This window comes from Nakaseomyces glabratus, chromosome L (genome assembly GCF_010111755.1).
Source record: "Nakaseomyces glabratus chromosome L, complete sequence".
Taxonomy (NCBI): Eukaryota; Fungi; Ascomycota; class Saccharomycetes; order Saccharomycetales; family Saccharomycetaceae; genus Nakaseomyces; species Nakaseomyces glabratus.
The window spans coordinates 1,082,222-1,105,347 of NC_088962.1; the positions used below are offsets into that span (position 1 = coordinate 1,082,222).

At 40.8% G+C, this 23,126-nt stretch overlaps 7 protein-coding genes, 1 non-coding gene and 1 pseudogene across 9 annotated transcripts; 5 read left to right on the forward strand and 4 right to left on the reverse strand.

Annotated features, from left to right (window-relative positions):
• Positions 1-346: 346 nt before the first annotated feature.
• On the forward strand, positions 347-1,573 carry CUE5 (ubiquitin-binding protein CUE5; the record flags this gene model as incomplete). The annotated part of the gene is made up of 1 exon (XM_449204.1): positions 347-1,573. The coding sequence occupies one exon, from the start codon at positions 347-349 to the stop codon at positions 1,571-1,573; it is 1,227 nt and encodes a 408-aa protein (XP_449204.1).
• A 1,230-nt stretch (positions 1,574-2,803) lies between these two features.
• GVI51_L09933 lies at positions 2,804-4,258 on the forward strand (annotated as a pseudogene). Its single transcript has one exon. A coding segment is annotated over exon 1 (1,455 nt).
• A 723-nt stretch (positions 4,259-4,981) lies between these two features.
• IRC23 (Irc23p) lies at positions 4,982-5,386 on the forward strand (the record flags this gene model as incomplete). Its single annotated transcript, XM_449205.1, has 1 exon — positions 4,982-5,386. One exon carries the CDS (start codon positions 4,982-4,984, stop codon positions 5,384-5,386), a length of 405 nt encoding a protein of 134 aa, XP_449205.1.
• An 835-nt stretch (positions 5,387-6,221) lies between these two features.
• TOM6 (Tom6p) lies at positions 6,222-6,407 on the forward strand (the record flags this gene model as incomplete). The annotated part of the gene is made up of 1 exon (XM_002999550.1): positions 6,222-6,407. The coding sequence occupies one exon, from the start codon at positions 6,222-6,224 to the stop codon at positions 6,405-6,407; it is 186 nt and encodes a 61-aa protein (XP_002999596.1).
• A 351-nt stretch (positions 6,408-6,758) lies between these two features.
• On the reverse strand, positions 6,759-8,273 carry DBP5 (ATP-dependent RNA helicase DBP5; the record flags this gene model as incomplete). The annotated part of the gene is made up of 1 exon (XM_449206.1): positions 6,759-8,273. The coding sequence occupies one exon, from the start codon at positions 8,271-8,273 to the stop codon at positions 6,759-6,761; it is 1,515 nt and encodes a 504-aa protein (XP_449206.1).
• A 922-nt stretch (positions 8,274-9,195) lies between these two features.
• On the reverse strand, positions 9,196-10,557 carry STD1 (Std1p; the record flags this gene model as incomplete). Its single annotated transcript, XM_449207.1, has 1 exon — positions 9,196-10,557. One exon carries the CDS (start codon positions 10,555-10,557, stop codon positions 9,196-9,198), a length of 1,362 nt encoding a protein of 453 aa, XP_449207.1.
• A 1,375-nt stretch (positions 10,558-11,932) lies between these two features.
• On the reverse strand, positions 11,933-12,004 carry tE(CUC)3. The gene has a single exon. It is a non-coding gene; the product is annotated as a tRNA-Glu (tRNA).
• A 3,002-nt stretch (positions 12,005-15,006) lies between these two features.
• GVI51_L10065 (uncharacterized protein) lies at positions 15,007-19,257 on the forward strand (the record flags this gene model as incomplete). The annotated part of the gene is made up of 1 exon (XM_002999551.1): positions 15,007-19,257. The coding sequence occupies one exon, from the start codon at positions 15,007-15,009 to the stop codon at positions 19,255-19,257; it is 4,251 nt and encodes a 1,416-aa protein (XP_002999597.1).
• A 587-nt stretch (positions 19,258-19,844) lies between these two features.
• On the reverse strand, positions 19,845-22,901 carry RAT1 (ssRNA exonuclease RAT1; the record flags this gene model as incomplete). The annotated part of the gene is made up of 1 exon (XM_449208.1): positions 19,845-22,901. One exon carries the CDS (start codon positions 22,899-22,901, stop codon positions 19,845-19,847), a length of 3,057 nt encoding a protein of 1,018 aa, XP_449208.1.
• Between the last annotated feature and the right edge of the window lie 225 nt (positions 22,902-23,126).

Consider the following 23,126-nt stretch of genomic DNA (forward strand, 5'->3'; position numbering starts at 1 on the left):
CAACACCGGATGTATTACTTAACGAATACATCACGTTTGTAGCGTATGAATGTATCAAATTCATGTGACCACGTTATCGTATACATAGATATAAAAACGTGACTTGTCGTGTTTTTCCCACGTTTTTTGGGTTCTGAAGAAGCCATCTTCTCTGATTATCCTTAAGGGGAGAAACTCGCTGGTGAAGCTCGCCCCTCCCTTCTAACTTGTCTCCCAACTGTTTCTACCTTTGAGCGTCAAATGTTTCATGACAAGTGGCTATCGACAGCAATCGAGTATTAATTAGCTAGTGCTTGCTTCTTTTCATAGAGATCAAAGCCAGTGCCAGGAAGAATATCGGACAAACATGGGCAAGAAGTCACAGAAGGCCGAAAAGGCTGAGGATAAACCAGTGCTGGAGAAAGAAACAGGCGAGGATCTTGATTCAAAGCAACAAGAGCCAATTGAAGAACCAGTCGAGGTGAAGCAGGACAAGGACGAGGCAAAGGAAGAAGACTTGGAAGAAGTTAAGGAAGATGTCGGTGATTCTGCCAAGAAGGACATTACAGAAGACACAACCACTAAGAAAGTCGAGAACCCACTGCTGTTGCAACTGAAAGAGGCGTTCCCTAACATAGAGGAGCAGTACGTGAAGGCTGTCATAATTGCATCGCAAGGTGCCCTAGACCCAGCTTTCAATGCATTGCTGTTTTTGTCTGATCCCGAATCCGGTAAAGATATAGAGTTGCCTCGTGAGCCAGTGCAACAGAACCCATCTTTACCCCCAAGGAGAAAGCAGACGCAATTGGAACAAGATGAGATGCTGGCCCGTCAATTGGACAAGGAGTACAACCGCAAGCGCAGGGGCGAGCGTCGCCATCACAACGAGCGTGAAGCTGGTAGAAACTACGAGAGATACAACAATGACGACCTGGAGGAGGACTCGTGGTCTCAATTTGTAGAGAAGGATCTCCCAGAGATTACTGCGAGGGCCAAGGGATCGTTGCAAGAAACGGCTACGAAAGTTGGAACTTGGTTTAACGGTGTCAAGAAGAACTTCATTGGTGAAGGTGAAGAGAACGATTCCGCTTATTACCAGGATGATTCACATGGAAGAGACCTAGACGAGGATTACGGGACCTACGTCGAACAACAAGAGCGTCGCCAGAGGAGAGGTGTTCAAGACCCAGGCTACAGAAGGGGTGATGAACAAAGATTAAACGCTAGACATAGATTTAATTCCTTCGGCGCTAGTGCTACGGATGATGTTGAAGGCGGTATTTCTCTGAGAGACGAAGAATTTGGTGAGGACGAGGACGAGGAAGTGCCACCCCAGTTGCCATCCAGAGCTAGAAGCAATGACTCCAAGAAAGACAGCGAAGAAGTGAAGCCTCAAGAAGGTAAAAAGGACAAAGTTGTTGCTGAGACTACCTACATAGACACCCCAGAGAACAAAGAGAAGACCAAGAGGAAATGGCAACCATTACCACCAGAGCCACTGAACGCTACCCCTACTAAAGTCAACGCTTCCACAAAGAAGAATAAAAATGAAAGCGAGGATGAGTTTTTGATTAACAGTGACGAGGAACTTTAATGCGAAAGCCTAACGTTTTCAGACATAATGGGTACAGAAGTCGTAGATTTACCGTACGCGATTTTGATGTTACTATTTTACTCCCCTTGTATACTAAACAAGGGCCATATATAATGCGGATATAGTTCAAGAAAAAAGCAATTCACACTGACTCGTGTCAACTCATAGATACTCCTTGATTGATCTTATTTATTTTGTTTACGTTTTGACAAGTATGAGATAGATCAGGTTGTAATAAAACTCTCCAAAGTCGCTTGGCCTCTGTCTATTGTTAGGCAAGGCCGGAGCCACTGTCAGGTAATGTAGATAAGTAGTAATTAAAATCATCATCTCTATCTCAAGGAGAATATCCCCAACAAGAATCCTTTGAACCTTCAAAAGAAACGGGATATCCCAGACATCGTTATCGCATTTTAAGAGCTATTGCGTTTGCATGAGTGCAATACAATACAAACTTCTTCGAAATAGATAACTGGCCTTTTATACATTTTGCGATGCCCTTCGCTGCATATTTGAAAAAAATTGCATCGTTGCATGAGATACCTCATGCTTTTAGGTATCGGTATCCACACATATGCATGGTATGGCAGTCCATCTGTCCATTCAGACTACAATACCTCTATCGGATTCAATGCAATTGATCCCAATAACTTGAGCTACTGCTGGAAAAGTATTCAAACCAAGAATTGAAACAATTGATCCACCTTTTTTTCTGTGAAAGAGAGCAACTTAGGAACCTAAAGCACGTAGCGATGCCAATTATTAGAGATATATCCAGTGTCTAGTTATAGTGTAGATAGCAATCTGCCATTGCGGTGCCACTAGCATTGCTATATGTTACCAATTGGGCTTCCCTTCTTATGTGATAGAGTCCATTTAAGTATGTAGTACATAGTGATATCAAATTTTTTACTTTAATTCGGCGAAGGGCCAGGGGAAGTCCCAAATGCCAGGTAGATAAGAAACGGGAAGCACAGTTAGCTGGGATAGTGTAGCACTTTCAGTAACCGCTTACGTCTCCAGAGTTGACCAGAGTTTCAATTGGTTTGCTGTGCTTATAGAAGATAACGAGGGCCGGTTTGCTGACAAGTACGTGCTTTTTCAGTTGAGAATTTGAGCTTTGTACACTAGGATCAAGGTTACAGTAATCCTTTCGGTATTGTGGTAATTCTAGAGGCTTTTGAGAGGTTAATTGCAGTTCGAATAGTTGTGTTTTTACATTGATAAGCGATGGAGGATATTATCACACAGGTGAATCCGGAGTCCGGCCACCTTTTAAACGTGGATGCGCGATATGAAGGAGATTACTACGATGATGGCGGGGATGACTACGGTAACTCGCTGATACACTTGAACATCCAGGAGAGTCACTACTATATAACCAGGGACCAGCTAATGTCGTTGCCGGAGTCGCTATTGCTGTGTCTGTTCCCATCAGGTGTGTTTTTAGACCGTGTCGGACAAGTGATCACCAATCTGACCCCTGATGACGAAGTCTACATCATGAATTTCCCACCAGAGTGCTTTGAATATATCATGGAAGTCTACACAGAGGCATATGACGATTTGATAAAGTACCCGGTTGAGCACTTCTTCGGTGACAAGCAGTCCGGCGGGCTATTGAGCTCGACGAAGGAATTCTTGGGGCTCCACAACAACGCCCAATCAAAGGAACAAGATTTGCTCCACCAGAAACCAGCCATCATTGTGCTTAGAGAAGACCTCGATTACTACTGTGTGCCTCTACAAACTTTCAAGTTCGCCACGGACGATGAGCAGATCAATGATGACCTTTTGCAACACTACATGACCCAAGTTAAATTAGCTGCTGGCAGTCATTTAACTTAAAACGTTTCCATCTTTGAAGGCCTTTTTTCTTCCAATAGACTGAAACACCACAAAGGACAACCAAGTAAAGGTAGATCAGAGAAGGTGCTAGGTCCAGCTGAGCAACATCTAATGGATATGCTCTGCTCATCTGGGTTTTCGAAGCAATCAACTTGGGGAAACAGAACACAGGAGGCCGGTAAGACGGTGATCAGCTCTTTATCTCTTTGCAGATTGGCCAACGAAAGCACCAAGGAGTTCAGAGAGCAGTTTATAGCTGCGAAGAGTAAATGGGAAGCGGAGCACCTGAATAACAACAGCAACATGTCGATGAAGTCATCTAACTCATCATCAGGCTCCTTACCAATGCCATCTGGCCTAAGCACTAAATCTAATAGCAGGACATCGCAATTAAATGGCAACAGAGATACACCTAGTCCATTGTCAACTGCCCACCATGATTCAAGGACTACATTGAATAGTAGCTCAGGAACTAAGGATAAGAAGAAGTCCAGACTATCTACGTTTGCGGACAATGTGCGCTCCAAATCGTCTAACAAGCAGGCCTCAAAGGTGGAAACACCAGGAGTATATGACCTTGTACCGTATCCAGATATCAATGCAAAGCTATTATTGTTCTGGAGAAAGCCAGCTCGTAAGTGTTGGTGGGGTGAGGAGCAAATCACGATAGAAGTCGAAGTTTACGGTAAATTTGTGGATGAAGCACATTCTGTAATAGAACTGAAAGCTCCAGAGTCCGGGGATCCTATGGATGGCTTGAACAAGATTACAATACCAATAAAATTGCATGTACGTAGGGTATGGACACTCGAATTGAGTATCGTTGGTGCACAGTAGATAGAGTTTTTGACTGAATGATACTCAACAGAAGAAATCTGCATCAGAAAACAAATTATCATTCGAAAAGCCCATCACATACAATGGTAGCTTTGATTTGTTTTTTTTTAACTTTCATTTTTCTAGTTGCAAGATACTTATTTCACAACAAATTATACCTGGACTCCGACATATTATGATTGCAATGTTCCTACTAAATAGCCATGTCTTCAAACTCATATAAATATACACATCTCATTTGTAACACAAACACGTATTCAAGAATTAACAGTATGATTGTTCATTTGTCCTTGTTCGTATAGCTCTCCCTCTTTTTGTCTCGTTTTGACACTTTTTCGCCTTTCCTCCTGCAACTTTTTGGGCATCGGGATTAATGTCATCGAGAAAGCAACAGGGACAATGGGCTCATTCCCATAACAAAGCGATGACTCCATCGTTGCAACATTGATCAGTTGAAGTATTCTATAGACTTTGGCTCCAGTGATCACCGATACACTGCAATCATAAACAACTTCTTTTCTTTCCATACATTTTGCTGGATAATCCAGGGAACACAGATCAACCTTAGGATCACAATATTATATAACCAGGGAGATAAAGTGCAGTGTAAAACATAGGAGTCCTTTTTTGATTTGAGCTAACAAATTTGATATTGGAGTAATTATATTTTATTGTGAATATTGCAGGTATTTATTTGAATTGAAGGATAAAATTTTGTGACAGATGGTGAAGGATTATCTGCTGTTACTATTCAGATCATTTGTTCTTGTAGTACAATATAGTTGCTATGCAGCTGTGGCATTACTACTCATACCGTTCCTAGGTCTTTATGCCTTCGATCTATTTTTATATGTTTACCGACTAGTGGATTACTCCGTGCGTCTTATAACGTACAGGAAGAAGCTTACAAACAGGGAACAGCAAGCGAGCACTAGCTCAAGGGAGCATCTCACAACTGAAGCGGGTACACAGTCAACCCAAAAGATATCGCGAGAGTCAGGATGGGGGAGTAAAGGACTAGGTGCCGGCAAGCTTTTCCTATTTTACGACGTAGGTACGAGAGTGGTCAGGCATGCGATCAACTCTATTGAAGGCCCCAAGCACTCAAGAACCACAAAATCAGAGTGATTTCGATAACATAGAAATAAACATGAATATTATAGAACTTCCATAATACAGTGACGAACAAATTTCACGTTATAAAACTCAAAATGATTAAAGGTGATAACCGCATATCACGTAAGATTGGCATTGCATCACATTCAGTTTTTGTGATTTGGAGTTTAATGTTACTTCACTATACAGGGATCCAAGAACAATGTGAATAGATTGATAAAAGGTGTCGGTACATCGCATGTAGAGATTTTTAAAATGCTCATTTCAGTCAGTTTGGTGGCAGCGCATTGCTATCGTTATTTAGAATTATTTTGAGAGCAGGTATCTCTTACTTTATACATAAACTTTTTTTACAACGTATTTGCCCTACTATGGTATATATAGTAAATCTTTAGCTGAACTTTATGAAATTGTTATAAACCACACAAACAAGGCAATAGCAGATTAATTGATACTTATTGGTGCATGCCAGTGTTGCAGAAGCATCGCCCTTTTTAGTACTTGTCTATCTCCTTTTTTGGGTAGAAAATTTGCAAGAAATGACAAATGTTAACTAAACCACAGCATAAAATGTTTCGTAATTGTAATGTATCTACAACAACTGTATTCGTTCCACTCACAATAGTGAATAGAACGTTTTATCAATTGAGCTTATCATTCCCATATATCATATATCATTAGCAACGTACTGTGATTTTTAACTGAGAGACCCAGAAGAACAAAAGTTCGCAACGATTTCAGCAGTAATAAGAAGTTGTTGAAGAATCCTCATGGGGATTATATATAGTACTGTTCAGCGGAGAAGAAGCATAACTACTAACTACCTAACAATACAAATAAACTCGAAATGTCCTCTGCTGCTATGTTCGGAATGCCAGGTGCTGGTGCAGCTGTGCCTCAACAGCCAAAGTCTAGATTTCAAAAGTTCAAGGAATCCCCATTATACACTATTGCTTTGAATGGAGCCTTCTTCATTGGTGGTGTTGCATTCATCCAATCTTCCTTGATGGAGATGCTAGCTCCACAATTGTAAGCAGCATTCATTTGACCATTTGTTACTAGGACATTAGAAATGACAATATAATTACGCTAAACTCAGAAGATAATAGGCATTAATCTCAAAAATATAGTCATTGACAATTTCACCCCTCATGTAATTTCGCACCTTTACACATGTATATAAATTTTTAATTACCTTAGAATGGAATGATTTTATATTTTGTTATTGGCAGTATTGATTTATCGATAATGACCAGTTTATTTCTTCAAGTAAGTTTTTTAAAACTACAAAACAATAGTATAACGTTCCTGTGCAATTATTGATATGTTTTATTCTTACATACTGTATGTGAATACATCTATATACTAACCCGAGAAGTTTATTTCATTGTTTCAATACCTTTTTAACAATATCTTCAACTTCATCCCAGTCATCTGTTGGAACACGGGTTAGTTCGATGTCCTTGAAATAGTCTTGGATAGCAGATAATATCTTGAAAGACTTCTTGTCATGAACAAAGGAGATAGCCACACCGGTTCTACCAAATCTACCAGTTCTACCAATTCTGTGCACATATGTAGCGTAGTCTGGCATTCCGTTTGGTAAAGTTGGAAGATCGTAGTTAACAACCATGGAAACCGATGGAATATCAATACCACGCGCCAGGACATTGGTTGTAATTAGAACCTTAGATCTACCTTCTCTGAAGTCATCGATTAGTCTGTCTCTCTCGTCTGTTCTCAAATCACTGTGTAAAATGGAGACTTGATGGCCTTCATGCTTCAATTTTCCATATAAGAGGTTGGCAGTATCCTTCTTAGCAACAAAGATGATGGATGATCCGATGGTTAGCAAACCGTAAAGTTCGCACAAAACTTCGTACTTGTGAGCTTCATCATTACAGTCCATATATAACTGCTTAATAGCCTTAACATTCACTTCATTTCTTTGAAGCTCCAGTGTGTTGGCGTTCGGAATAACCTTTTGTGCATAGGCCTTCACAGCATCAGCAAAAGTGGCACTGAATAGAACTAATTGCGTATCCTTTGGTAGGAACTTCTTTACTCTGATACACTGATCACCCAGACCTTGTTTATCTAACATATTGTCTGCTTCATCAAGAACAAATATTTTCACATTTTGTAATTGGATCAGTTTTCTACGGATCAAATCTAATAAAGTACCTGGAGTACCAACTACTACATTGGCATTAATCTTTGTGTTCTTTTCAAATGAATCTGGAACAATCAATTGAGTAGTTATTTTTGTATATTTACCCATTTCTTGAATGACTTCTAGAGTTTGTCTGGCCAATTCTCTTGATGGTGCTAAACAAATAGCTTGTGGAACGTTTTGAGTTTCATCGACACGGGAGAGCATGGTCAAAGAAAATGCAGCTGTCTTACCGGTACCTGATTGAGATTGGGCAATCATATTTCTTGGTGGATTAGATAAAAGTAGTGGCAGTGCTCTTTCTTGAATCTTGGAAGGCTTTTGGAACTTCATAGCGTAAATACCCTTCAAAAGCTCAGGAGATAGCCCTAATTCATCGAAAGACTTAACACTGTACAATGGAGAGTTTGGATCAGCCTGCAGATCAGCTAGATTCACCTTGACTTCGTATTCGGATTTGATCAGATTAGTATCTTTGTTCTCTCTCTCATCCTTGGCATCATCCTTATTAACTTCATTCGTCTTCTCCTCTGCAGCATCATTCTCAACATCTTCTTTCTTTTGAGTGAATGGATTCTTCAATTCTTTCACCTCTTCTGTAGTTTTAGTTTCTGCGCTGTTGGATTCCGGAGTCTTGGTTTCTGGGGTTTTATTGCCCTCATCCTTGTCTAGCTTCAATTCAGCAAGCATGGAAGCTGGGTCCTTCTTATCTTCAGTAGCGCTCATTCTTGTAGTACCTTTGATAGTGATTTGTACTTTGCTGGTATGAAATAAGGTAGTTAAGGTCAAGGGTTTCGTAAAGAGACCTCAATTACTAACTTCCAGTTCTTAAATGTTGATTGATGCCTTACATTTTTGATATTTTTCATTTTCGCTTGAAATTTTTTCAGAGCAAAAATTAACCTAACATTGTAAGAGTATATAGATTCGCTTCTATAGATAGATAAAACTAAATAAAGTAGCATGAAAAGAACTAAATATTGAGTGGCACTTGGAAGTAGTTTGCTATGTATTTGACCTATGTAAGTTTTTATTTTTTTGCTCGAGAATTTGATTTTGAATTTTCATCAACACAAGGAAATAACTATCCAGTTTGATAATAAGAAGGATAATTCCTACAAGCGTATAATTAAAATAATTGCTGCAAGTATAATACTAGATCTCTTAAAATAAAAATGCGGATATAGATATGTAGAAATATTTTTAGCTCTTATGTTAATTTTTGGTTAATATAATGAAGGATTGTGAAACTGAAAAAATTAGCTCTCTAGCTATTAATATTATATTTTCAATGAAAGAGTTAAACAGCAGTTAAAGAATTAATTGTGAGTAACTAACTACCTAGCAATTAAAAGAGAGCATTTAAAAAAAAAGCGAGAAGTGAATTTTTTTTATATGATAGGGTCTTTCTTCATCAATATATGAACTAGTAAATCTATAATAAAATGATTCATATTTGAAAATAGAAAGATGGGAAATCAATGAATTATTATTTATTATAAGCCGTATCCGTTAGCTTGCTGTCAATCAAAATCCCCCCTATGCATATCTTGTAGTACAACGAAATTTAATTTATTCATATGTTGCATACAGGTGCGTGTCATATTAGAAATAATTAAGCATCAATTTAGTTTGAAACTTCTAAAATCTAAGGCATAGCATCTGGCTTCCAGTCCAAGCCTAACCTTTGGTAAACCTGAGTTTGGCATTGGGTCCAGATATGGGCCTTCTCTTCTTTGGTTAGAAGCACCTTATTGCTCAAAGGTGTTGCGGATGGACCAGCCATCATATTTTCCTGACTATGCTCATTTTTCATATTTTTTAATTGCAGATTCTTCATCAGAGCCCTTTTCAAAAGACTTCCAGATGATTTATTCGAGTGATTCATAGGTACCATGCTTGGTGGAGGCATATCTGGTCTCTTCAAATTGGCTTGTTGCAATTTCCATTTCTTGAATTCAGAACATCTCTGCTTGAAATCGAAACGGCATTGGGCCTCGACGGCAATATTTAACAAGTAATTCTCGATAATATTTCTCCATTCAGGTTTAGTTAGCTGCATAACTTCTTCGTGGTAGCCTCTTAATTGTTCATGCCTCTTTCTAGCGGCTGCAACAGTGTATTTAGCACTAGTCAGCTTGAATTCGAAGTCCAGGTTAGCCTCTTGGTATAAGTCTGAGTTAACAAGGATCTGTATGATAGTCTCATCAGTAGAGTTCAAAGGCAATAGTATAAACCTGAATTTAGGCAGATTAGGGTCTGCTGTAACAATTTCCGGTAATTGTGACCCCCACTCTGGTTTCATTTTCTCAACGATAAGCAACGACCTTATATCGTTCAAGTCCCAATCCAGAAGCTCTCTCTTAGTAAACTTGGGACGTCCATTGCATAACAGGTTTGTGGGGTCAGTTAGAATCTCTGGAGCATACATGTCATAGAAGGACTTCGGAAGAGCATCTTCTAGAGATAGTTGTGTTATTATCTTAGCTGGATGTGGGAATAAGAAGTCATGTGTACTATTGGTGGTGCTTGAAGTGTTCTGTGAGAAAACTGTAGAAGGCTGTGAGAAAATACTCGACTGGTATGAGGAGGCGTTGTCAGAAAAAAGACTCTGGCTATCACTTGTCGAGGACTGCGAGCTGTGACTTCTGCTGCGTTGTATGTGTCGACTAGTCGAGCTATGTGTTGGAAAGTGGCCCATGGTTTGACCACTGGGAAGCAGTCTCTTCTTAATCTCTAACCTAGCTCTATCGGCATATTCTGGTGGGGCACTCACGAAATCATTTCTATTGCTTGTCGTTTTCTGTAGTGGCAGTTGTAGTTGTGTTGTTGCATCAGATATATGGGAGTCCACATCCATGTTCACATCGCTATCTATACTCCCATTATCGCTGTTATCGAGAGAATAGTTGCTCACTGAGTTGTTCTCAGGTATAGCTGATAATCGTTTCGGCAGTTTCTTCGGAAATACCTGCTTTGTTGTTGTTGCAGGGGGTGGTGAAACGAACATTTTGTTTTTCTGTATTCCTTATAATCTATTAGTCTTGTTCTATTTGTTCTTGTAATATGAGTAAATATGTTCAATATCAAATATCGAGTAGCGTATGTCTTTTCCTTTAAATATCAAAACTTTGCTTACTTTTGCTTCGCTTTGGGGGAAGGAAACTCGATAACAGAAGCCTAAATTATTATATATAAAGTAATTTTTTCCTCTCTCTCTGTCTCTTTCTCTTTGCCTTCCGTTTTGGAAACGGCTTTTGCGATTGCGTCCTACTTGGTGCTTTTTTTGCTTGTGGTTCTTTTGCCTAATACCTTCCCAGCACTCAAGAGACAACTCCAAGAGGAAAATTTATCTAAAATACCTGTCAGCTTCGGAAAAAATAGTCTTTCCTTTTTCCTTTTTTGCAATTTTTCCTTCCTGTCCTTCCTGTCCTTCCCCCCCAGCTAGTTCCTCTCTCGTCTGCAACTGGATGATTGCCAGATTGATTGTTAAAGATCCCAGAAACTAACATTGCGAAACAACCTTGTGTTACGTGGGTAATCTTGAACAAACGGAATAAATGGTTTTTCCGAAAGTACGACTCAGACCGGAAAAACTCTAAATTTTCCGAGAATACGCTCCTTAACCCTACCCCCCTTCGCCTTTAAATTTCACCGTGAATTCACTTCCCCCCCACCTTCCATGCTTCTGTCGACGTTATCCACTCAAACATCCGCACGGATAAACCTGTCTTTCATTTAAAAAAAATCCGAGTTCTGTCTCCCACGCTATCCTTCTGCGCTTTTAGTGTATCTCTCTTTGTATCTCTTTGCCCTCGATTTGCAAATTGCAAGAAACGACTGCCGTTCAGAAATCTGAAGTATCCTGCACCTCCTTCTTAGCATATTTCCCCCCCCCCTCATTTATTTCTTTCAAATCTTGCGTGCGGTGCTCTCACTGATCCCAGTTTGTGCAATTGAGTGGGATGGTATCTCTGTTCTGAGCTCGATCCTTAGTGTCACCTTCCCCCCTTAACTGTGTGACACTTTCCCGAGGTCCCTCTCCCAGAGATACCATCGCACAGCTCAACAGGTATAAACACGGCTGTGTGGGGACACCTACGGGAACACCTATGGGAACACCTGCGGGAACACAAGTGAACCTCACAGCAGAACTAACGGAACAACCGAGTAAAAATGAATGTGGGGGCATCCAATATAGGAGAAGGGCCAGGAGCCACAGAAGTTATGATTTTGAGAAACTGTTCTCGAACCATTGTTACGTCAGATGTGATATTTGCGGGATTTTTAAGAAGGAAAAATGCATTTAGTAGTACAAGGTGATTAAATCGTACCAATAAGAATGTGAAAAAAAAGGTTAGACGGGAGCCGCAAAAAAAATAATACTCCGAAGCGGGGAGTCGAACCCCGGTCTCCACGGTGAGAGCGTGATGTGATAGCCGTTACACTACATCGGATTGTATGTGCTTATATGCTGTCTACAAAACTGTTGGGTATACCAGTATTACTTATAATTATAGACGGTGTATAATGTGATCACGTGTAGTAATATCGTATGCGATAAGAGCGGTCTCTAACAGCGGTCTCTAAGAGCAGTAAGTTATGCATGACAACAGCCAATAAGATTTAAGTCTATAGACTTCCACTGAGGAAATACTGGTGAGTCTATAGACGAGACAGAACTAGAATGATAATGAAGATATGAAAATCATAGGTTTAATGATGGGAAACTCAAAGAATTAAATACACGATAGGTGAGTGAAATTCCAGCATAGAGGAATTTCATAGCAGTCGTTTTACCTTTACACATTCTACATTTATCTTATAGATAAGGAAGTAGCCAAAACATATCCTATACTGTTATACTACAATTCTATCTTATCTCCTTATCGATAACTACAAATACTCTAGGATGTCTTATTTATGGCTAGCCGATATCAATAGTGATAAGATTACAAATGACATTTTCGAACAAACTGAGTGGAAGTACACAACATCATGCACTCACACACTGTTAGATTGAAGGTGAGAGTCCTGCTAGTAATTGCCTTAGATCCAGCGGTTTTCACGGGTTCGGGAATCACCTGCAGGAGATACAAGAGCGGTAGTTGGTTCTTTTAGAATACCACAGATGAGGAACAAGATAAGTCAGTATGTATTATATGGAATAATCTTCAAGGGTGATAACGACTAACTATGGTGATTGGATTTCGAGTTCTTATCTTTTTAGACTCGATCTCAAACCTAAGCTGTACAATAGTTGTTTTTTATTACTTGTTGTGTTCTTTTTTCTGAAAGCGACTAAAAGGATCGATATTCAAAATCTCTCCATTGAGGACTTTGAGGACACTTTATTTACTTATTGGTGTGATACCAATTGAACAATTATAATTTAGATTGCACTTCATTTATAATAGCTATAATTGCTCGGGCGCATTACATGCCTGCTATTGCTAGGTGGTTTTGTAGTGCCCCGTACTTTTCGTAAGTCCTTGGCACATCTACATGGTTCTCCAAGATAAGGTATTAAGAGTTTCTCATCCTGTCCCAATAAATCTCCTTTTTCTCCTTCCTCGATAGTACTCGGATTGCCGGCGTGAGCACTGAAGAGTCCTGAGCGAGTGGCTTGGCTTCTCGAAAGTATTGACGGATACTCTTCTTATCGTATTGATAAGTATTGCATTTCGCAAGGTTTGAGCGTTGATAATTGGCTCGTTCGATTAGACTATTCCTATATGGTCATGTAGTCTCGGTCTTTGAATCCATACGCTTACACAAATTGATCAAATCCATTAATCACAATAACATGTTTTTAAGACTAAGAAATATCTGGGGCTAGATTCATACCGGCATTGCTGAAACAATTTATGTGTATTGGCAAATCGATAACACAGTTTCATTATACTTTGTCTCTGTTCAGTAGTATAGCGTAGCGGCCTATAGTATCCATCTACTCGATAACTACGAGCCTGCTACACCGATCATCCCTTTTGTCCTAATATTAATTCCTGAAAATTTTAAATTACATTGCCATGACTAAAATCACAAACTAAAATAAATAACATTTTCATGGTCGTGCAACACTGTAGGTATTACTCTGAAATATATTTGAAGACAACTCTATTAATTATGAGTTAATTAATACTTTCCGAAAGTCGAGAGCTAATCTGAGAAGAACTCAAGACCAATACCACACATCGTAACGGTGACGAAATCCGTCCCAATACCAAGGATGAAACCTCTCGATTCGGCTAATTTATCTCCGGTATGAAGATTCATTGTGAACGTAGACAATAGCCCCTTAGAGCATACGCTCTTATTGGTCGTCAACTTGCAAGCAGAGAGCGTTAGCAGCTTGGCGTACGCGTATCTGGAAGCACATACTCTTGCGCAGTGCCACAGCGTGGGCTTCCCCACTGGGGCCATTCCCCTCCCTCCCCTACGACATATTCTGAACTGCTAGCGATCCCTTCCCCCCTCGTCTGCCTTCGACTTGCCGAACACCCGAGGAATAGAATGTGAAAATTTGGTAAATCCTCGGGAATTTTGCAAATCAGCGCTGGTCGGGCCTATCCGGTAAGACTGCTGCGATTCGGGACGCTTAACTGCATAGGGAACACACTGTAGCAACGTTGCTTGAGGGGCGAATGGGTATGTCTGGTCGGTGTTATTCATCTAAATCTATACGCAAGGAGGTTTTTTTCCTTTTCTATACATGCGACTGTTTCAGAGAGACTTACAACAGACAATGATATCTCGCCGGCCCAAGGGTATCTCTCGAGTCTCGGCCTTTCCAGGATCCAGTCACTATTGAGCTATTCGAGCTTAACAAAGTTTAACGAAGTTGAATAGAAGGAGACATATTTACGGAGTCTGTGGTGACTAAGGGGACGACTTGCATTTCGTGAACCAGAGAAAATGCTTGTACGCACTTCTGTTAATTAATCTGGCCATACGTTGAACTGTTCACCAAGCTTCTTCGGAAGGGACTGGGTTAATTCTGATATAATCCTATTCATAATGTGTTCCAAAGCGCGAGCCATGGCTGTTATAACCATTTGTCGGGTCCGGATATCTTTGCTTTTCTTTTCCATGTTTTCATTGTATGGGAAATCCTAACCTGTACTGGAGGGTCTGTTGCTATGTGCAAGGGTCTTAGCCTATATTATGGTTTAGTCGATTATTGGATTGCTCAACAAAGCTAATGGCCTACCATCGGTAAATCCTTTAACGAATGTTTCGAAATTCGGGCACCATTCACTTACATATTTAAGTGTTATGTTTTTTCGCCAAAATCCCAATTATTCTAATATGAATCTTTTATCTTTCTAACTTTCATTACATGAATAAAAAGTAGGATAAAACAACTAACCTACTGTTCTATATTCGGTGTTTTAAGAATTATTACAGTCTTTAAGAACATACTAGACACATTGGGGCACAAGTAACCATATCCCTTATGAAATATCTAAGTGTGTTTGCTACATTTGTGGCCATTTTATCCTGGGCATGTGCTGCGGTGTATCCTGATTTCTATGAAGATAAAGTGGTAGTACTGGATGGTATGGGCACAGAAGAATTTATTCTACCCTTTGATAAACCATTATCTGTACGTAACTCAAGTCTAACTTTGAAAAATTTTGCTCGCATAAGCCTTCCCGGGGGTCTTATTGTCCAACGTAACTCAGTATTTAATGTTATTCCTCCTATTGGCGCTAGTAAGAAATTGAACTTCACAGTGCGGGGTGTATGTGCTATAGAAACTAACTCAAAATTCACATATGATAGTAGCGGAAACACCTATGAGGATGAGGCCGATGCTGTGAACAATTTTGTTTTTGATATTTATGGAGATCAAATTGGAGTACAGGTGTACAAGGATTGTTCCATGAGTGTCACTCTTCCAACCATAAAAAATGGTATACCAAACTACCGAGGAGAATCCCCAAATATTCGTATGGCTGGTGTAGCTCCAGATCAAACAGCACTTGAATTGCGCTATATCTCTTGTATGATCATCAGCGGAAAATTAGATCTGTTGTCACCAGGTAGTAAGACTGGATCTCAGTTTGATAAACCTCTTTGGAGAATGGACTTTGGATTGAGTGGATTACCCAAAAGTAGCCCGAATACTCCAAGTATTTTGAGAGATGATATGTCGGGGAAAATAACATGTGAAGGGATACTGGCTGTTTATAATGACATGTTTTCATTTACAAATAATGCTGTGTTGCATACATTGGGGTATATTGGGTATTCCGTTGTATCACCAATCACTTTGGATCTGAGCATGGGGCCAATTCGTAGGCCAACAAACTATGAATATCTAGTGGCATTGCCAGCGGGGCAAGACGGCATCACACTGACAGGCTATAAATACACAGCAGATACCGATATAAGCGATGCTCATCAGTACCTGTTCTACTATTTCTACGACAATGATGCTACCAAAGAAGACGAGATTAGTGTATCTACTGACAATTCCGATGTAAGGATTTTGCATTCCAACCCATCACAAACTGTGACAGTGCATGGTGATAGCGCCCTGAATATTGGATACTACAAAGGCGACAGAATCGACTCATTTGTAGGCTTCGATGGTCTAGACTTTAGCAAATACAAGAAGGAGTTAGCGGTATACTTTTATGAGTCCTTTCAATACTCATCTACCACGACAACGAAGTCTGATGAGTATACCACTGAAATTATCGAGATCATTGTGTCAGGAACACTTGGAATAGATAACAAGCCCTCTCCGGTAACGATTAGTTCAACAATTTATAACCAACTACGCGAAACAACTGAGACAGTCGACTTAGGAAATGGAGTGACGGAATATCATGTACTAGATTATTTCCCAGTTCCTCAAGATGATAAAGAGCATCCATATGGGACGAGTACTAAAATAATTACATACAGTCCGCCACCTGTGACGATCACCGCCACCACTGCCGCGGACTATGTTGAGACCGACTGGATCTCGTTCTTCATCACCACGAATGATAAGGGTGAGATTATTACTGACAGCACACTGTTCAATGCTACGCGTGACTACAACTTGCCTGAGGCTCCTCACACGTCGTTCGGGCCTGCACCTCCTGCCGAGACCAAGACTGTTGATCTGGGCAACGAAGTGACTGAGTACCTGGTCATCAGCTACTGGACGACCACCAACGAGTTTGGTGGGTTGATCACCACCAGCAGCACCAGGACGTACAGTCCCCCACCTGTGACGATCACAGCCACCACTGCCGCGGACTATGTTGAGACCGACTGGATCTCGTTCTTCATCACCACGAATGATAAGGGTGAGATTATTACTGACAGCACACTGTTCAATGCTACGCGTGACTACAACTTGCCTGAGGCTCCTCACACGTCGTTCGGGCCTGCACCTCCTGCCGAGACCAAGACTGTTGATCTGGGCAACGAAGTGACTGAGTACCTGGTCATCAGCTACTGGACGACCACCAACGAGTTTGGTGGGTTGATCACCACCAGCAGCACCAGGACGTACAGTCCCCCACCTGTGACGATCACAGCCACCACTGCCGCGGACTATGTTGAGACCGACTGGATCTCGTTCTTCATCACCACGAATGATAAGGGTGAGATTATTACTGACAGCACACTGTTCAATGCTACGCGTGACTACAACTTGCCTGAGGCTCCTCATTTATCTTCTAGCATGAAAGATGTTCTACCTGAGAGTGAGGCTGATTACACGACGACTATTGACAAGGGCAACGGTGAGTTTGAGACCGACCTTGTTTCGCACATCACTACGAAGGACTCTGACGGCAAGCCTACGACGATTACCACTACGATCCCATTGAAGCCAAGTGAAGCCGGCGAGGCCGGCGAGGCCGACTACACGACGACGATCGTATCAGATGGACACACGATCACGGAGGTAGTATCTCATGTCACAACTACAGACTCTGATGGGAAGACCATTACATACATCACCACGATGGCGTCATATGATCAAGTAGATGAGGGTGTGTTCACGTCACCTGCACCTTACTCACAGCCACCAGTCGTGACGACTACAATTACTGAGGATGACGGCAGTAGCAAGACTGTTGTGATCTCTTACTTCCCATCTGAAGGCGAGGATGGAGTGACCCGTACTGGCACAACGACTGTGTCGACCATCACACCTGGAGAAGCCGACTACACGACGACGATCGTATCAGATGGACACACGATCACGGAGGTAGTATCTCATGTCACAACTACAGACTCTGATGGGAAGACCATTACATACATCACCACGATGGCGTCATATGATCAAGTAGATGAGGGTGTGTTCACGTCACCTGCACCTTACTCACAGCCACCAGTCGTGACGACTACAATTACTGAGGATGACGGCAGTAGCAAGACTGTTGTGATCTCTTACTTCCCATCTGAAGGCGAGGATGGAGTGACCCGTACTGGCACAACGACTGTGTCGACCATCACACCTGGAGAAGCCGACTACACGACGACGATCGTATCAGATGGACACACGATCACGGAGGTAGTATCTCATGTCACAACTACAGACTCTGATGGGAAGACCATTACATACATCACCACGATGGCGTCATATGATCAAGTAGATGAGGGTGTGTTCACGTCACCTGCACCTTACTCACAGCCACCAGTCGTGACGACTACAATTACTGAGGATGACGGCAGTAGCAAGACTGTTGTGATCTCTTACTTCCCATCTGAAGGCGAGGATGGAGTGACCCGTACTGGCACAACGACTGTGTCGACCATCACACCTGGAGAAGCCGACTACACGACGACGATCGTATCAGATGGACACACGATCACGGAGGTAGTATCTCATGTCACAACTACAGACTCTGATGGGAAGACCATTACATACACGACCACGATATTCAGTAACGATTGGTTGTTAGTGGATTCTGAGTTAGACGTTACATCGAATTACCCTACTTCATTTGTTTCCAAGGAAAATCCTTATACCACAGTGGATGCGCAAAGCACTATCTCTAGCAATTCTGGAAACACGGTCGTCACTACAAAGACGCCAGCCAATGGTAATGAGAATCAAGGATTATCTTCTGTTAATGGAACTTCAGTTTCTAGTGGACGCAATACTTTCCGTTCAGTGTCATTGATAATCACAAATACTTTAGGATCCGCAGGGCCGATAAACAAGCCTTCTTATAGTACTACTTCTGCATCGAGTTCTGTGCCACAGGAAGTTGCGGGGGACAGTTCTAAATATGGCGAAAATGTATCATCTGTGGGCATTATGCTACCTCAAATGTCTAAACCACATGCCTCATCTGCTTCAATCTCAGTTCTTCATAGTTCATCACGTCCAGTTATTTCTACGGGATCTAGGCCATCCGATGTTTCTGCCCGCCCTACCGAAAACACGCCGGCATTTGGATCAATACCGGTTCAAAGCGGCGCTGAGAATGATGCTTCCGTGAGTTCGACAAATGATAACCAGAATACACATACAGCACAGTCACGAATTCAACAGTTAGGAAAGACTTCCAGCGATTTAGGGACCACTGCATTAGTATTACCGTCAAGCTCCGATGTTAACATCAGCCATACCGGAGGGCCATCGGACACTCAAATAGCTTCTGTTTTACAAGGTTCTGGTTTTAAGATCAAGGTCAAATCAGAAGTTATGATTCTTTTAGTAACTGTGTTTCTCTTTTTAGGATTCTTGTGAGTACTGATTGGATATGTGATTCATCAGCCCATGCGACCTTCCTTCCAGACAGTGCCATGCATTTATTAATCACTATACCTGATTGTTAGTACGTCCAAGAGCCTAGCAGTCATATCCTGAAATTGCAACACAAAATAATATATACCAGACTGTTTGAACTGGATGAATTCTGTAAAAATTAATCGTTTTGTTTAACTTTTATGGAAGAATTGTTTATAATTGTTGGATTCGGTGTGGAAAATCAAACACAAGAAGCAAATACATTTATTTTATAGTGTCTATTTTAGCTTAAAAGACATCTTCGATAAGTATTTTATATCGTTCTAATGATAATTGATGTAAATGGCAATAATGGTACTAATCTAAAACTATGGCGAATGTATTCATCACACTGCATCAGTAGCGATCGATATTCCAGGTATTAATTCGACGTTAATGTTTTCATTTGTCGTGTATGATTTTATTAATATAATTCGTGTTATAATGTAGCAAGTGATATCATGTGGTTTTTGTAACATTTTTGTTCAAGTTAGATAAACTATGAATGATTGATACCAAAAGACAGAGGAGTTGCAATTAATATATATCTATCTATTATATCTGCTTGGTCCTGAATAGCCTCTGGAAGAGATACCTCTTGAGGATGGGCCTCTAGACCTTGAGCCTCCTCTGTAGCCACCTCTGTGTCCTCCTCTGTAGCCATCACCCCGGTAATCACCTCGGTAATCACCTCTATCGTGGTCGGGTCTACCATATCCTCTGCCACCCCTGTCGGACCTGTCGTTCCTGTATCTGTCATGTGTAGGAGCCTGGTTTTGCTGGTAGACCTGGTTATGCTGGTGCATCTGCTGGTTTAGCTGGCCAAAGTAGAAGAACGACCTGTATCCGCCGATACGTGGTTTATACTGCGTGGTACCACTGGGGCCCACTGGTACTATGTTCTGCTTCATCTCCATGCCAAAGTTCCTCTGGTTCCTCTGGAACCCTCTGGTGCCGTACTTGTAGACAATGGAGTCGAAGTCATGCTGGGTTAGCATGGGTTCTGAAGGAATAAACCCGTTCAGGATCAGAGATTTGTTAGCAGAGGGCAATGGTAATAGCTTGTACTGCATCTTCAGGAATAGATTGGTGGATAACTCAGGTAATGCACCAGACTGGATAGGGCATGGCAACTTGGCATGTAACTTGAAACCCTCCGTGTCAGTTGATACTATGCCGGCTAAACTACTCTTGAAATGATGGAATACCAGCTGGAAGTTGTCCTCATGACCTTTCTTGTAAAGCCTTTTGGCGAACTTCTCGTAGTTCACATTCTTATTACTAATCAGTAGTACCGGATCGTTACGGGTGTTACGCCTCTTTTCATCCTCACTCAAGAACTTGTATTGGTTTCTAGTAGCAGTCAATAGTCTTGTCTCATCAATGAACGGTAACAGAGCAATACCCTGCCATGACATCTTCTTACCATTCATGTCAATGGGGAACTCGGTCGGGTAGAAATCAATGATTTCAGAATCCTCGGAACTCATCAGAGGACGGAAAACTTCCGGTAGGTTGTGGCCAGACGCAGCTGGAAGGACACTCATCAGTTGTTCATATGGCAAAAATGGCTCTCCAAGTTCGAACTTAATGTCCAAGTCATGGAAGTCAACAAAATCTTCTGCCAGAGGCGCATAATGGTAAGGATAGTACCACGTCCAAGAGGCGCATCCTTGATAATAGTACATTAATACCCATGACACACCTTCTATATAGCATTTTACCATGTGTTTGCTTAGTGCTGGGATTTGATTAGGCTCAATGTGAAATTTCTCAATATAGTATCTATCATGGTACCCTGGCTCAAAAAGCTTAACTGCTTCATCTGTGTCAATAACACCTGAAGTAATCCCTCCATTAGAGATTTCGGGAACCTCAGTAATTATAGAGTCGGTATCCTTCTCATCGGGTGTGGTTTCATCTTCCACCTCAGCTATGACATCTGCTTCAATTTCTTCAGTAAGATCACTCTCATCTGGAGTTTCGCTTATTTTAGGCTGTTTAGATGCACGTTCTTGCTCTTCATTTTCTTTCTCTTTTTCCAATTCACGTTTTCTAGCATTCAACTTCTTCTTCAGCAATTCGGCAGCAGTGAAGTTATTGTTATTTCCCTTGTAATCTTCTGGTGTCATTTCACTTTGAATCTCCTTCATTAGGGAGTTATTCCTTTCACTCACCTCCTCAATGATTTTGATTGAGTTTTCATCACCTTCATTAGCAAGCATCAACTCTTTTTTGTATCTAACCATGTCGCTAGTGGTTAGATTCCAACTACCCTTTGCAAGACTACCATTAGTGTCGTACATCTGTAATTGTTCATTGAACTTTGTTGGATGTCTATCTTGTCCAGTAGAAACATTTTGTTGCTTTTGTTGTTTTCTTCTTTCATTAGCTTCTTTTTTCCTGATTTCTTGAATATGTCTTGTCTTAAATATATCACCTTCTCTATTCCCAAGCTCTTTCAGAACCATCTCAACTGATTCAAGATTCAATTTACCATCACAAGTCATGTATGTTTTCAGTCTAGGCAATATTGATTTCCAAATATCAAGTAAAATATCAATACTGTTCTCTCTGACATCCAAGCATGGCAAATGTGGTAAGAAATCATTACCACAGAAAAAACACATAAATACCCAATCATCAATAGCCCTTTCCAGGTCAAAAGGGAATGGTAGCTTAGGTGTCCATAGTTCAGCAGACAAATATTCTCTAAGGACACTAATATGAAGCCATAAAAATGGTTTTTCTGAGTCTTGTTTCCGTATTAGATCTTTTTCTTCGTCGGTCATATCTATTGTATCTTTCACATTATTTCTTTTTCTATTGTCTTGTGCAAAAACATCTTCTCTCAAAATCTTGAAATGTGGTTCATGTGTGGCTAATCCCAGAAAAATTAGATCAGCGTCAAGACCGTATATACAATGTGTTGTATTAGGGTTATATTCTGGATCGGCTCTTTGAGATCGGATGAAATTCATAATTTTATGTTCACCTTCACCAGGTACTGTTGCATCACTGATAATAACCTGTAAATTTTTCCAACCAGGATCAGTTGCCAATTTGAAAGCAGTCCAATAACGAAGAGCAATGGCTAACTTATCCATAAATGGTGTACCAGGTGTAATGGCATTTGAATCCCATGTCTTCTTATTTTTTACTGAATCATCAATAATTTGTCCCAACTGTTCTTTTTGGCGCATTATTTCTTCACGAGCTTCATTTTCAATTTCAGCATCCCTAGCACTTCTGAAACGTCTAGATCTCTGTTGATTCATTTTGGCTCTTGGAGCAACACCATCGACAGCTATCACAAGTACTTTCCTGGGTCTAGCCATATTTAGAACTCTGTTAGTATATTCAAATACCGCCAGCAGCATATCATCCTCTGTCTCTGGTGGAGGTTTGTTCTCAGGATGAGAACAAGGATGTACAATACCGTTCATATCAAGATAAAGATTATCTAGCTCTCCATTAGGGTTTGGACCAGCATAATCTATCGGTAAAGCAACTCCATCAACGAGTTGCTGAGGTTCTTCCAGTACTGGAGATATAATCTTCGGATATTTCCTAGAAAGCCATCTGAAAAAGGATGGAACACCCATTATGGCTGTATAATAGTTAGATAGGATTTGTTGTGCCTCTTCCTAGAATAAGAAAATGCAACAGAACTAATTTATCAAGGATTAAGTGATTTCCAATAGCTTAATACCAATTTGATATGGCATTGGGCATCGCTTACAACATTTTTCCAAAAGTTTAGAATTTTTCACTTCTAGTGCTACGTGTAATCGTTAGGGACGTTTTTTTGTGAATGATTAAGATTTGTA